Genomic DNA, 13,356 nt, shown 5'->3' with positions numbered 1-13,356 from the left:
CGTTCCTAATGATCGAATCGTTCATAATCGACACAACGCTAAAACTGGCTAATCCCTCTATATCCAACAATTAATAGTGTTACTTGTCCTGCTCTGTCTTACCCGTTAAACCCTCTATGTGAATTTTCTTAAAATCGAAAAATACATCTACAGAAGTATTTCTTGCATTAAAAAAATCTTTTCGAAAATCGCTAGCGGCTTTAAAACAAATTCTTCTAATTAGATTCTCGGTAGGAAAGCTTTAAACGCATTACGGTAGTTTAGATTCGTCAGCTTCAAACCACCGCAGTGACCACAAAAGCATTTCCTTTGTAGAAATATTGTAGAAAAGTAAAGGGCTATATAATACAATTCTTATAGGATTAAGATAAGAATAGTTGCAGCAATGGTATGCGGTGATCAGTTGCTAATATGTACAGTAAATAGTAAAAAAAAATATAAGGTCGTAATAGGGTACGAATTTTTAAAAGGATTTTTGAGCTTTTTGAAGAAGAAAGCGTTTACTTGTAGTCGTGGTGTAACAGCACGGAGGTTCACGACAAATCTTCAACATAAAGAAAAGCTATAGTACGGTGGCCTAGATGTTCTCAGTCTGTACGTGACTTAATTTGAACTAATATAGTACTTAGACCCTTAACGTTTTTGGGGTGATACAATAATAAATTAATCCTGCTTAAATTTGCAAATATGTAAACACTTGTAATCATAGACATTACGAATGATCTATTTTAAACTAATTAAATAGATTAACAAGTTACATTTATATACAGTAAGTGTTTTACTTATTTTGCCACTTTCCTTTCACTATTCCACTAAATTTATTTGTAGTTTGCAGTAAGAAACTGCAATATGTAAAGATTCGCTGAAGGTTCCAATGATACTTACAGGGAGATATCGACTTGTGATGTCACGCCAAAATGCCTACTTTAGTTGCCGTGACGTAACCATGTCATTTTTGCATTGTTTGAAGCATTGTATCTCCATAATGGGACGTTTACACTTAGTCGATTTGCGTTCGATTCAGTTGAATTGACGTCACTTTCAACTTAATCGACCGTGTAAACGGGACTTCAACTTAATCGCTTGTTGATCGAAGGCGACTAATCGACTGGCAACTGAATTAAAAGACGTTCTATTTTCTGTGGTTGAAGTAATTGAACACATCCATCAATCTGATTCGGCCTAGTTGCTTCGATTTAGTCGCAAATGCAGCGAGTCGATTTAGTCGTGCGACTAAATCGACTAAGTGTAAACGCCCCATAAGGAAGAAATATTTTTCTAAGATTTTTGATATGTGGTATATTGAAGAGTAGTTCTTCACAATGAAGAGTAGGGGGGAGGTCTTTAAATTACAGTCTTTGGTCAGAAAGGAAATGTTTATTCGTTAAACACCGTCGTAGTCGGAAGCGACCTATCTCCTTGAGAGATTCATGTATTTAGAAGCGAAGCAATAACTTTCTATATAAAATATTTTTTAGTCATGTCAACTATGTATTAGTAATTAATAAAACACAAATGCTAATCAATGTAAACTGAAGTAAAACATCAAGCGCTAGAATTCATTAACCCGTAAGTACTCGCGTCATTTTTTGTGACACCAGTACTCGCGCGGGGATCCAATAGACCTCCAAATTGATATTAATTTTGTTTTTACAATGAAAAATAGTTTTTTAAAATAATTAAGACAATTCTAGACATGTTTCTAAAAGTATTTGCTGCAATTAGATTTTTTGTACTCGTTTTGAGACATTCTTTTTATATTTTTTCATCAGGACTTATGGCTAGCAACAGAAAATTTACCTGTTTTGGGGGTCTGTCTATCGAAAATCTCTCTTGAGACACAAGTTACGAGATCTGGTAAGATATTCAAGGTTTAAGAGCAGAGCACTATCGAAGAACGAATTTTGAAATACTGATATAATTATTAGAGCTTGTTTATTGAAGTAGCAAGAGAATATTATAGTACTTCTGTATCGAAGTTTTCCTCATAGATATGCCGTTCTCGAGGCATTGAGTAATTTTCAAATAAAGCTGAACAAATTGCAGTTTTTCTAAGTCTTATAGCTATTTCGCATTTTGACGGAATTGAGTGATGCACTTTGAACGTTTTGAATAAGTATACTGTTTCTTCAAGTGAATGCCATATCACAATAGCCAATGATATGTGATTTAATACGTTTAGCTTTTATCTCAGTGATTACAAATGCAGATAACGTGCAAATATTATATTGAGTAGAGCTCTCATAGTTCAACGGGACCATGATAAAGTGGAAAATGCAGAAGTCACACAATGATTTTATCAGAGAATGATTGAATCTCAATAAAAGAAATGTTACCAATTGATTACGTACTGAAATCATCTGCTGCAAATGTTAATTAATTTATTTAAGAAAATATCACTTCACTTAGTGCACAATTTTAAAGCAAATGAAATAACTTGTAGACACTATATCCATAATTTTAATTTACTCGAATGTTTTCTATCCTTATGAACTGCGTAAAATTGATAGTAAATTTGCCATTGTGTCATTGAAACATGCATTTGCTAGAAATTGAACTGCATTCAGGCAGATTTCCTAAAACGATTTTTCAGAAAAATTGACACTGTATACATGATATAAAATATCATTTGCTGGAAACATTAACAGTGCTTTTGTTTTGTTTGCATGAACATAAATAACAGAATAGTGTAAGACATATTCTGATGTGGAAGTCCTACAAGAAGCCCTACAGTATTACATAAGTTTTAAGTCCTCTGCAACATACGTAATACTAACATTTTAGTATTGGGGAACGGGAAGGAAGTAGGTGAAGCGGAGATTTTCATTAAGTATGCATTTCGCCTATCAACAACACATGGAACTTTTCTGTGAGCTAAGCGGTCGATATTAAATAAAAGTTTAAAATGCCTGCGTTACCCTGCATTATCTGTAAACTTAAAATGTATCTAGGTTGAGATTGGAGAGTACAATTGAAAGAAAATAAGTTTAATATTTGTACAGTATTGAGAAAATGGCCTCAGTGCATTATGTTGAATGCGAAGAACATACACTGATCGCCAGTTGAATTACACACACCTGTAGCACCATGTAGCACCACCTTTGGCTCTGATAACGGCGGCTATCCGCCACGGCATGGACTCCACGAGGCGATTGAATTGTTGTTCTGGCATCTCAATCCATATTTGCTGCAAAGTCGCCCGGAGATTGGTCGGAACAGTCCATAGCCCAAAGACGTCGTTACATGACGTCCCAGATGTATTGATGGGATTGAGGTCCGGTGACCGTGTTGGCCAGGGAAATGTTGCCAGATCAGAGGAATGCTATCAAACCAGTCTGCTGCCATCTTAGAGCGGTGGGCAGGCGCATTGTCCTGAAAGATGAGATCACCTTCCGGATGTTGCAACCGAGCAAATGACAAGACATGGTCATTCAGAAAATCGCGATAGCGTTCACCTCTGAGATACCCTGTCGCACGTGTTAGGGGATCCATTGTGGTCCACGTAAACATGCTCCAGATGAGAATACTACCGCCACCGGTCTGCACAGTTCCCTGTGAGGAAGGATCCATTGCCTCGTGCAGTTGGAGACGCATCAATACCCATCCATCGGAATGTAGCGATATGGAACGTGACTAATCTGTCGAGGCAACCTTTTTCCACATTTCCACGGTCCAGTGGCTGTCTTCCTTTGCTCATGCTAAACGTTGTTTGTTGTGTTGTGCGGTTAGAAGGGGTACTCGCGTGCGCCGATGGCTTCTGTACCCCATAGCGAATAGGTGGTTATGGATTGTGTGACTGCTAACACGACGTTGTTGTCCTGCATTGAACCTCTCCGCGATTTGACGCACTGTGGTCCGTCTATCGGATATTACGATGCGGATCAGTCAGCGGCTACCCCTGTCGTCGGCATGCCCCTGACCCGTGCGGATGCGGTTTTACCGGAAGCCAGGTACGCACGATATACCCTTGACACAGTTAAGGTTGCCATATTACCTGATTTTAGCGGGTACTACCCGATTTTAAGGTCCTACATTCGTCCCCCGCTTAATCATGTTTTAATCACGAAAAATCACTTGCTTTTCTGGATTGGAGAAAAATCTAAGACGACTTTGTTGATCAAGTATTGTTATATGCAACATAAACCGATAAATCTGTGTCAATCTCAATCGCCATTGAGTTAAATATGGACTCGCGCTCAGGCTCAGAGTGTGAGCTATTTACCCAGTGCCTGTGCGCAGATTATTTTGTGTTTCTTAAAGAGAAAACCGTATGAACAATATCTGCCATATATCACTTGCTTTTCCTGTTGGGAAACTTGCCTTACATATATCCTTATAATTACAGATATCTTACTAGAATACTTGCAACTCGAGGCTCACATTTGTTGAACTTAATAAAACATTAAAGGCAAAAACTAAATTTGCTTCACTTTAATTTTGTTAGAAAAGTACACTAGACTCTCGCTAATCCGGCTATTCCTTGCACATATGGGTGCCGGATTCGCTGAAGTGCCAGATTATTCAGGAGAGGGTCGGTAGTTTGAACACATAGGGACTATACAGGCTGTTCTTTATTAAATACAAAGACAGTGTATTATTAAATACATAGTAAATTTAGTCGTTTAGTGTGTACATATACAGTAGTATCACTCACTATGAAACGTGTCACGAATTCTTACTTCTAGCAATGTTGGTACGAGAGCTCAAGCTTAATATGTTTCCTTTTAGAAGCCATAGTATGTACTGAACTTCATTGTAAGAATGTCACAATTTCTAATGAGTATGTACAGTATAGCATTGTTTAACATTTAACTAACAACATTGTTGCACACGATAATTCATTGTCGTGCGGATCATTTCCACTTAAGTGGCTAGAGGCTGGATGTAGGCCGAAATACCGAGAGGCTGGACTATTGAATGCCGGATTAGCGAGAGTCTAGTGTACATTGGAAGTGTTATTTAACAAAGAAATTAAAAAAAAAAAAGGCCGAACGATCCCAGGTCGGTATTTCCCCGCTTTTCTAATTTTAATAAATGGCAACCCTAGACACAGTTACCTTTGGAAATCCGAGTGCCGCAGCCACTTCCGAAATCAAGCCACCCAATCGTCTGGCCCCTACGATTTGACTACTGTCAAATGCACTCACGTCCTTCGTCTTATACATCACACACACATTAACAGAGAGAAAGCCCAAGGCAGCAGTAGACGCGCGATGAGTTTTTCACATGAACTAGAGACAGCAGACAGTTGCAGAAATCACCCTGCAGAGGTTCCACCAGTGCAACTGCTGGTCAGTGTATATTGATACCAGTATTTTCATAATATTCATAGTTTAATCGAGAGAATTTGCTTATTAGAATTGGTACTTTGTGTTAGTGTTGAAATCGTTACATTCGAACAAAGACTTCTTTCACCAGTGAGATCGAGATGTTATTAGAGAAGTTGATTATTTCAGAGAAAGATTCGAGTGTGAATTTAATTTTCTTTGTAGATGAAAATCTCTTTTTGTATGAAGTGTTTGTTTCTGAAAGGAGGCAGTACTATATTAACTCCGCCTGTCACTCACACAATAGATTCCTTAAAATACTTTAGGTTAGAGTGTAGTAGGAACCCGATGACCAAAGGGGTTAAGTTTTGTATGATTTAGGTGTCTCCCTCGGTGACCGGGTGTCGTGAGTGAGTGAGTGAGAGAGAGAGAGAAGGAACCCAATGACCGTGCGTCTTAGAATTTTAGGATTAGGTGTCTCTCAATTGACCAAGTGTCGTGAGAGGGTAGGGTAACCTAATTGCCTGGCGCCTTAGGGCTTTAGGTGGTTTGATCAACCTGTGGAAATTGATGTTGGTCGAGGCGTGCACTTCCATTTTGTCCTGTAGTGTCGGCTCCCTTCGGTGATCCTCGTCCTTCCGACTGTTGGCGATGGTAGGCGACTCCTCTTCGGGACCGTCATCTGTTTGTTTTTATTTATGATTAACACATGTAGTTCACACGTGGTTATTGCGTGACCTGTAGACATGCGGAACCTTACACCCCCGGGGCCTAGAAAAAAATAAGCCACAGGGTTATTTGTTGATGTTTTTGGGTGCCTGTATGGAATCTGTGAATTGGTCACAGTATATACTTCACTAAAACACTTAGTGGAGAACTCTGTGTCAACACAATGCAGACGGTGTGTGTAAAGAAGTCAGCTGTTTACAACAGTATTAGACAATTATGCGTAAAAATAGTTCAAAGATATTATTAAGCCTTCAAGAATTAGTGTATGTATGACAGTCAAATATATTCTACGATTAGAAAATCCTACAAATCATATCAATCTGTAATTTTCAAGAAACGTTATAAGTGGTCGTACGTAGTGTATACTCATAACATCTTTTATTTGTAATTTTCCAGAGGAAGATTTGAAAATATTGCTTAGATACTATAATAATATTATTACAATGCGGACGTACTTCATGGCATTGTAAACTGATTTTCTAAGAATAATTAATTCCAAAGGTGACTTGTAAAATAGGATCGTGAAAATTTCTATACGCAGTTTCATTGGTTTCAGCATTCTCATGTTTGTATAAGAAGACCAATTAAAATTTCATCCAAGCGTGGCATGATTAATAATTCTTTATTACGTTGAAACAGTGTACCGGTTTTAATGACGCTAGTGAACTTTGGTACCGCATTGGAACAGGGATAGAAGTTTCTCATTCACAGCATGAATTTAAACCAGACTCTCCAGTTGGTGGCTACACGTTTTAATTACTCCGCAGCACTCCGTGTAAAACAGATCATGTGCTTTCTTGTTAAACAGTTACTGTTCGGGTAGCAGTTGCTGAACTCTAATGCAATGTAAATGTCAGTTTTAAAAAATCACTTGTTTCTATAATATTGATAGTACCAAAATACCACTTGTGATGCTGTGGGTTGCTGCGTTAGGGTATTGGATTCTCAGTGAGAAAGTTCCTGATCGGGAAATAGCATTTCTTTCTTATTGAAATCTTGAAGAGGAGTTATTTCTAGGTTCTCCTTTATCTCGTAATCCTATACTTCAATAATATTTATATTTTCTAATATCTGCTTAGAATATGTCAAATAAAAGAATTTGTTTTTAAGTGGGAGGTGGGGAAATTTTACGTTTAAATGGAATACATGAAATGAAAATGAAATCTTTGAGTTTTACGTCCCACAGTTATGCCGGTTAGGCTAAAGGAGACGGTGATTATGAGTAATGAATGAAAATGGTGGAATGAAGAAAGTGGGAGGAAACGGGAGAACCCCGAGAAAACCCACGCACACGGTGTTTGTCCACCACAAAGTTCATTTGGCGGGGGCTGGGATCGAACCCGGGACCCCCAAGCACCAGAGGTGAACGCTCTACCACTGAGCCACCGCGGCCCTAAATGGAATACATGTCTGAGTATTTCTGAAAAATCTACTCCTAGGGAAATGAAAATACATATATACAATCTTAATACATATATAATATCTTAAAAGCAATTCGTCATTTGCCCTAGCGATATCGGAAATTCGACTTCCAAGAGACAAATTCCTGTAACATTTGTCAGTAGATAAAAATGACATCGACGTGATGTATCTTGTAATCACAGGAAAACGACTGAATTGTTTGAAATAAATTTCGAACATAGCACTTGCCTTGAGCCGTGTTTCTAAAGTTTCTTCGTATTCATTTTGTATTCATTAAATGACCGAAGTGTGGAAACGTTAAACCATTTAAAATTAATTGTTGAACCTAAGTTGAACCTTTTTAAATTTATTTTTTAAATACACTTTTCATGATAGTTTCTCAATGTTGACAGGTGAAAGAAGTTAAAATTTATCACAAAGAACAATGACACCATATGAAATGCATTACTGAGCATAGCTGTTGCTTGGGTCGAACTGAGATTTTCTGTTTCAATGTAATTCAAATAAATATCGTAAGGGAGAAAACTTTCCAAGTATTCTCCATGAAACTATCTTTCTCGAGTGAATAACTAATGTTTGAGTTAGTATCTATAACAATCTAATTGTAATTATTAATTACGCTCTCTTCTCTAAAGTTAGTACGATGTATACCTATCGTGAATTTCAGGTCATTTTTGCCGTGACCCAATGTGCGGATATGTTCAAAAATAGTGTTATTAGATTCAGCATCTTTAGCATACAAAGCATAATTAGAAATGCACCAGAGCATGGATACTTTTGTTATATTAGCGATACTTCAAAGATACCAACTTTGAAATGACTTTCCTCGTGGTCTCATGGACAAATATGTTTGAAAATACTACGGATGAATTCAGCATGCTGAAATTAGTATTAAAAGCAGCACAATTAGACATTTATACAAACCTGGACACTTTTTTTTCCCCTTGAAACATGATCATTCTTTGTTACATGATCCCTGATTCAAATCAACCATTCATATGTTCTTCTCAAGACTGTGTAAATTAGAATGCACACAAATTTTAAAAGTATACTACAGTCATGTTGAACTAGCAGATATATGACTAAGGAGCAAGGTTTTACAATCTGACAAGGAACGGACATGAACGTGTAATGAGGACATCCGAACCAAACCTAGCCTATTCGATAAACATAACAAAGATATGTTCATGCACAGAAAGATGTCATGGACAACGGAGTAAGTCCCCGGGGCCAATTAATCCTGTTAGATAAAGAAAATCGTAGACTCGCAGTTAAATAGCTATTGCATCAACAGTGTTCATTGGAAAGTCATGGTTTATAGTTCATTCTCTTCAGCATGAAACAAGCTTTCCAAAGATGCTATGTATTGGCGCCCATAACGTACTTGAACAGGAAAAATGGGGAGAATGTCGCGAAAAATCCCTTACATCAACCTTGGATTTTGTGCTTTTTCCCGGGGCCACTCCAGAAGGGGCCAAGTGTATCTCGAAAAATACTATAGGTGATAAGAAATAAGTGTACCGAGTTTAGTTTTAATAGACGGAATAGGTATGAGGGGAAAGGTTGTATAACCAATACGTCTGTACACACAAATCCGAACCTATGACCTGACCTATAAAGGAAGCATAACATAAAAAATATAAACGCAGTACTATATATTCTGATATCAAGACTTGTACTACATTCTCAGTAGAATGAAGCAAGCAACTGTAGCACAGCAACTGTACTACAGTTGTATTCGGATAAACCCACGTTATCCACCAGCACCCCACCCATGCCCTTTTATTCTCTATTCGGTTCTTACTGTGTCGTACTGTATCATCTCTCTTGTTTTAAAGATATACCTCATAGTATTTTTGGATGTATATTTTAATTGTGTACTCCTACCAGTGTGCGACCCCCTCTGAAGAATTAAATGTCCCCCATAAGTTTTGAACTTCTCCATGCTAAATTTCTCAGATATGCACTTTACCCCCCTTTAAAATGTTCTTTAATTCGCACACTGACTCCTACCGCCTCCGGTGTCGCTTTAGAGGGTGCATAACTTCACAATAGGGCTATTTTTGAAGACATTTTTTCGACTTTTCCCCAATATCCCTCTCCACATGTCACGGAAAAATATACGTGATAACTATTAAAACGCTTGCGTCATTCTACAGAGAATGTGATACAATTCTTTATCAGGATAATTAGTACTGCGTTCATATTTTTTAAATTATGTTCTCTTTATAGGTCAGGTTATAGGTTCGGTTTCGTATTTACAGAACGTATTGGTATACAACTTTTCCCCTCATACCTATTCCGTCTATTAAAACAAAAGTTGGTACACTCATTTCTTATTCCCTATAGTATTTTTCGAGATACATTTGGATTGTGCTTTTACCCGGGGCCACTCCAGAGGGAGCCAAAGTTGATGGGAGGGATTTCTGGAGGGAATTTTCCCGACATTCTCCCAATTTTCCCTGTTTAAGTACGTTATGGGCTCAAATACATAGCACCTCTGGAAAGCTTGTTTTGTGCTGAAGAGAATGAACTAAAAGCATGACTTTCTAAGAAACAGTGTTGATGCAATAGCTATTTCACTACGAGTCTACGATTTTCTTTATACTAACAGGGTTAATGAGCCCAGGGACTTGCTCCGTTATCCATGGCACCTAATTTTTTGTGCATGAATATATCTTTATCGAATGGACTAGGTTTCATTCGGATGTCCGGATGACACGTCCATGTCCTTTCCTTGTGAGAAATTATACAGAAACAGAGCAAAAAACGGAAGTAGAAGAAGTGGAATAAATAAATGTTGGTACACCACTTCCTCTATCAGCCCCATGTTTCCGGTCTCCTCTTTGTTTCCTCCGTCTGGTTTATTGAGAATGGCAGGATAAATTATGAAACCATAGAGCATTCAGTTGAAGTGATTGCTATCCGAATCTAGGCAAAATCCCTGCAATGTACCAAGATATATATATATAGATAAGACAGAACCTCTAGATAAGAGAGAACATGCTATTCCTAACTAGGAACTAATTTTGTTCTAAAGATTATTTCATTTCACTGTATTAGATTTTTAGTGTCAGTGAAATCTGCATAATCACTTCACTTATGTGCTATTAGTTTTATTATAATATTTACTGAATCAAACTTTTGTGAAAATAAAGATTTCCATACTAAAATATTGTTCTTGTCTTATTTATTTATTTATTTATAGGACTATGTTATGCTGAATTTGCATCCCGAGTACCAAGAGCTGGTTCTGCTTATGTTTACAGCTATGTCAGTGTTGGTGAATTCGTTGCATTTATTATTGGATGGAATCTTATTTTAGAATATGTAATAGGTAAAGCATTCTTAATTGTTTATATTTATTAGAAAACAAATCAACAAGTTTGCAAGAGATAAATACTATTACGGAAAACTGTTTCCAAATTTGCCAAATGTTGCAGAACTAACTACATACCTTTAATTTATGCATTCGGATTTAAGGAATTTGCTTTATAACAACTAAATCGTCATAATTTGCTGTCTAGCAGCTAAGAGTGAATAATGCATATAATCAACTTTAGCAGTCGGACTTCTTTCCAACTGAAAATACAATAGAATCAGTTTTTAATATATATAGGGTCTCAGATAAAATTTCTTTCTGTTTTTCCTTTTCTTTTCAGGTACAGCAAGTGTGGCCCGAGGATTGAGTGGTTACATTGACTCCCTTGCGAACAATACTATGAGGGATGCTTTCAGGTCAGCGATGCCTATAAACGCAGAATTTCTGTCGGATTATCCAGACTTCTTTTCGTTTGGAATGATTCTCTTACTAACAGGTGGGAAGTAAACCTTCATTCTTCACATCAATTTTAAAAAATAATGTATGTATTTATTGTATTACTTTATTTTTTAATGGTTTAAGATCGTAAAGTATCACATTTTTTGCAAAGTAGGCTCATAAGATTCTAGTCTCACAAATTTGAAGGAATACTTGATGCCTTCGTAATTTCCTGTCGTTAGAAGGGAGCAGGAGTCGATACAGCTAATATGGATTAAGAGTTTTCGTTTAACCCTTTGACTACAATTTTGTTTTAATGTGAGCATTTTTTTTTTTATATGTACGACTCCTTTAATGTGCGTTAGTCTGACATCTGTACACAGTTTTGGAAACTAAACAGTCTTTTGGTCACATCTGACTCGATAGGAGAACAGCATGTATTTTTTTTTAAAAAAAGAATTTTCTGAAAACAAATTCCCGGCGATGTTTACCAACGGGATGCATGTGTCTCATGCGAATAATTCAGTCAAAGGGTTAATATCGGTCATAAACGCTTTCCATTTTATACCTCGTGAGTATGAGGTATTTTGGAAGAAACGGCACGACTGTTCAACGTAAATGGCGGATACATTAATGCAAGTGTACCGATAGAAACTTCAGAGGCTTATTCAAGTTGTAATTTATTATATGAATAATTGAAAGCTCCACAAGGAAATTGTTAAATCTAAACTCTTATCTATCCTATGTACTAGCTGTAACCACTTCTGTTCCATCTAAAATTCCTTTTAAATGAATTATTTTCTGGAGCTACATACATGAAAGATTATGTAGATTATGGGTGTCCAGATGATGCACGTTTAACTGCATAATATATAGTCAGCGCATTAGCTTCTAGCGCAACTAGGCATGGTATACCTCAGGTCGTCAATTGCCTTACAATACTATATCAATATTAAAATTCTGTTCCAACATACGAATCCATGAATTATTAAGCTTCTTAACTACTCAGGTAAACACAACACTGTCGCTCTGTACTACTATTGTTAAAATTTAAAGAAATTAAGATTGTTTAAACAAACATTCCCTGCAAAATTGTATTAAACCCTGTCCGATTACATGGCTGACTTTCTTCTCTGATATTGCTCTTCTAATTTCTTTGGTGCTTGAAGAATATCTGTTAACTTTGATCATTGATGAAGCCTTTCAATAGTACCCTATTTGAATGGGAAATATCAGCTGGACTATATCCATGCAGCAAACCTAGTGCACTAACCATCTTTCACAAACTGTTTAGCTGTATTTGTAGAAATATAAATATAACATATTTTTATTTATGAGCATCAATATAATTATTTGAAATAACTTTACTTTGTATTCTATTACGCAAAGACAGAACGAGAGGATATTTTCAAACCGATTATAGGAAATGAAAGTCTGCATAAGAAAAGTAATGACAACGGTGTTAGACTCGTGAACTTTGCAACATCTCAAAACCTTATCGTGAATAGTACAAAATTCCCATGCCGCAACGTTCATAAATATACTAGGACCTCACCAGACGAAAAAAAAAAATCAAATAGATTACGTTTTAGTAGATAGAAGAAGACAGTCTAGCATAACTAACGTTCAGTCATTTAGATGAGCTGACTGCGACACTGATTACTACCTGGTAACAACCATAATAAGAGAGATTATCGCTGAATAAAGGAAATATCCAATGTCTGAAAACGGAAAGATTTAATTTAAAGAAATTAGAGAAGAGCGAGGTGAGAGAGGGTGATGTCTCGAATAAATTCTCGGTTTTAGAAGGTTCAGAGTGCACTAGTGTTGAGGATACTTGGGCAGAAATCAGAGAACATTAAAATTTCAGCAAAAGAAAAATTGGGGACACGCGGAAATATGTAGGAACAAATCATGGGTCGACCAGGAGTGCACTAAACTAGCAGAGAAGAGTACACGAAAAATGATATTGGCTACAAAATCCGAACGAAATAACTACACAAAATTTCGTAAACATCAGGCGGGAAACATCCAAAACTTTTAGAACAAAGAAACGCGATTTTTTGAAATCTAAAATTAAGGAACTTGGAGATAATAGTAAAAACAAAAACATTCGGGACATGTATAAGGAGATCAACAAATTTAAGAAAGACTATCAGCCTCGCGCGTATATATTAA

The 13,356-nt window shown here is 36.7% G+C and overlaps 2 protein-coding genes across 8 annotated transcripts in view; one reads left to right on the top strand and one right to left on the bottom strand.

Annotated features, from left to right (window-relative positions):
- slif (cationic amino acid transporter slimfast) overlaps positions 1-13,356 on the top strand; it is a 638,367-nt gene that overhangs the window by 382,384 nt on the left and 242,627 nt on the right. For 3 of the 4 annotated variants that reach the window (XM_081740111.1, XM_081740110.1, XM_081740109.1), the window contains 2 exons: positions 10,627-10,755; positions 11,081-11,236. In XM_081740111.1, coding sequence (XP_081596237.1) covers positions 10,627-10,755; positions 11,081-11,236 — 285 coding nt within the window. The remainder of the gene's footprint in view (positions 1-10,626; positions 10,756-11,080; positions 11,237-13,356) is intronic. The other variant, XM_081740112.1, reaches the window with a different exon arrangement.
- LOC145671225 (uncharacterized) overlaps positions 1-13,356 on the bottom strand; it is a 315,575-nt gene that overhangs the window by 232,270 nt on the left and 69,949 nt on the right. The window lies entirely within an intron of this gene.

Source organism: Thermobia domestica, chromosome 15 (assembly GCF_964235325.1).
Source record: "Thermobia domestica chromosome 15, izTheDome1.hap1.1, whole genome shotgun sequence".
NCBI lineage: Eukaryota > Metazoa > Arthropoda > Insecta > Zygentoma > Lepismatidae > Thermobia > Thermobia domestica.
This window is presented reverse-complemented; position numbering and strand designations above follow the sequence as displayed.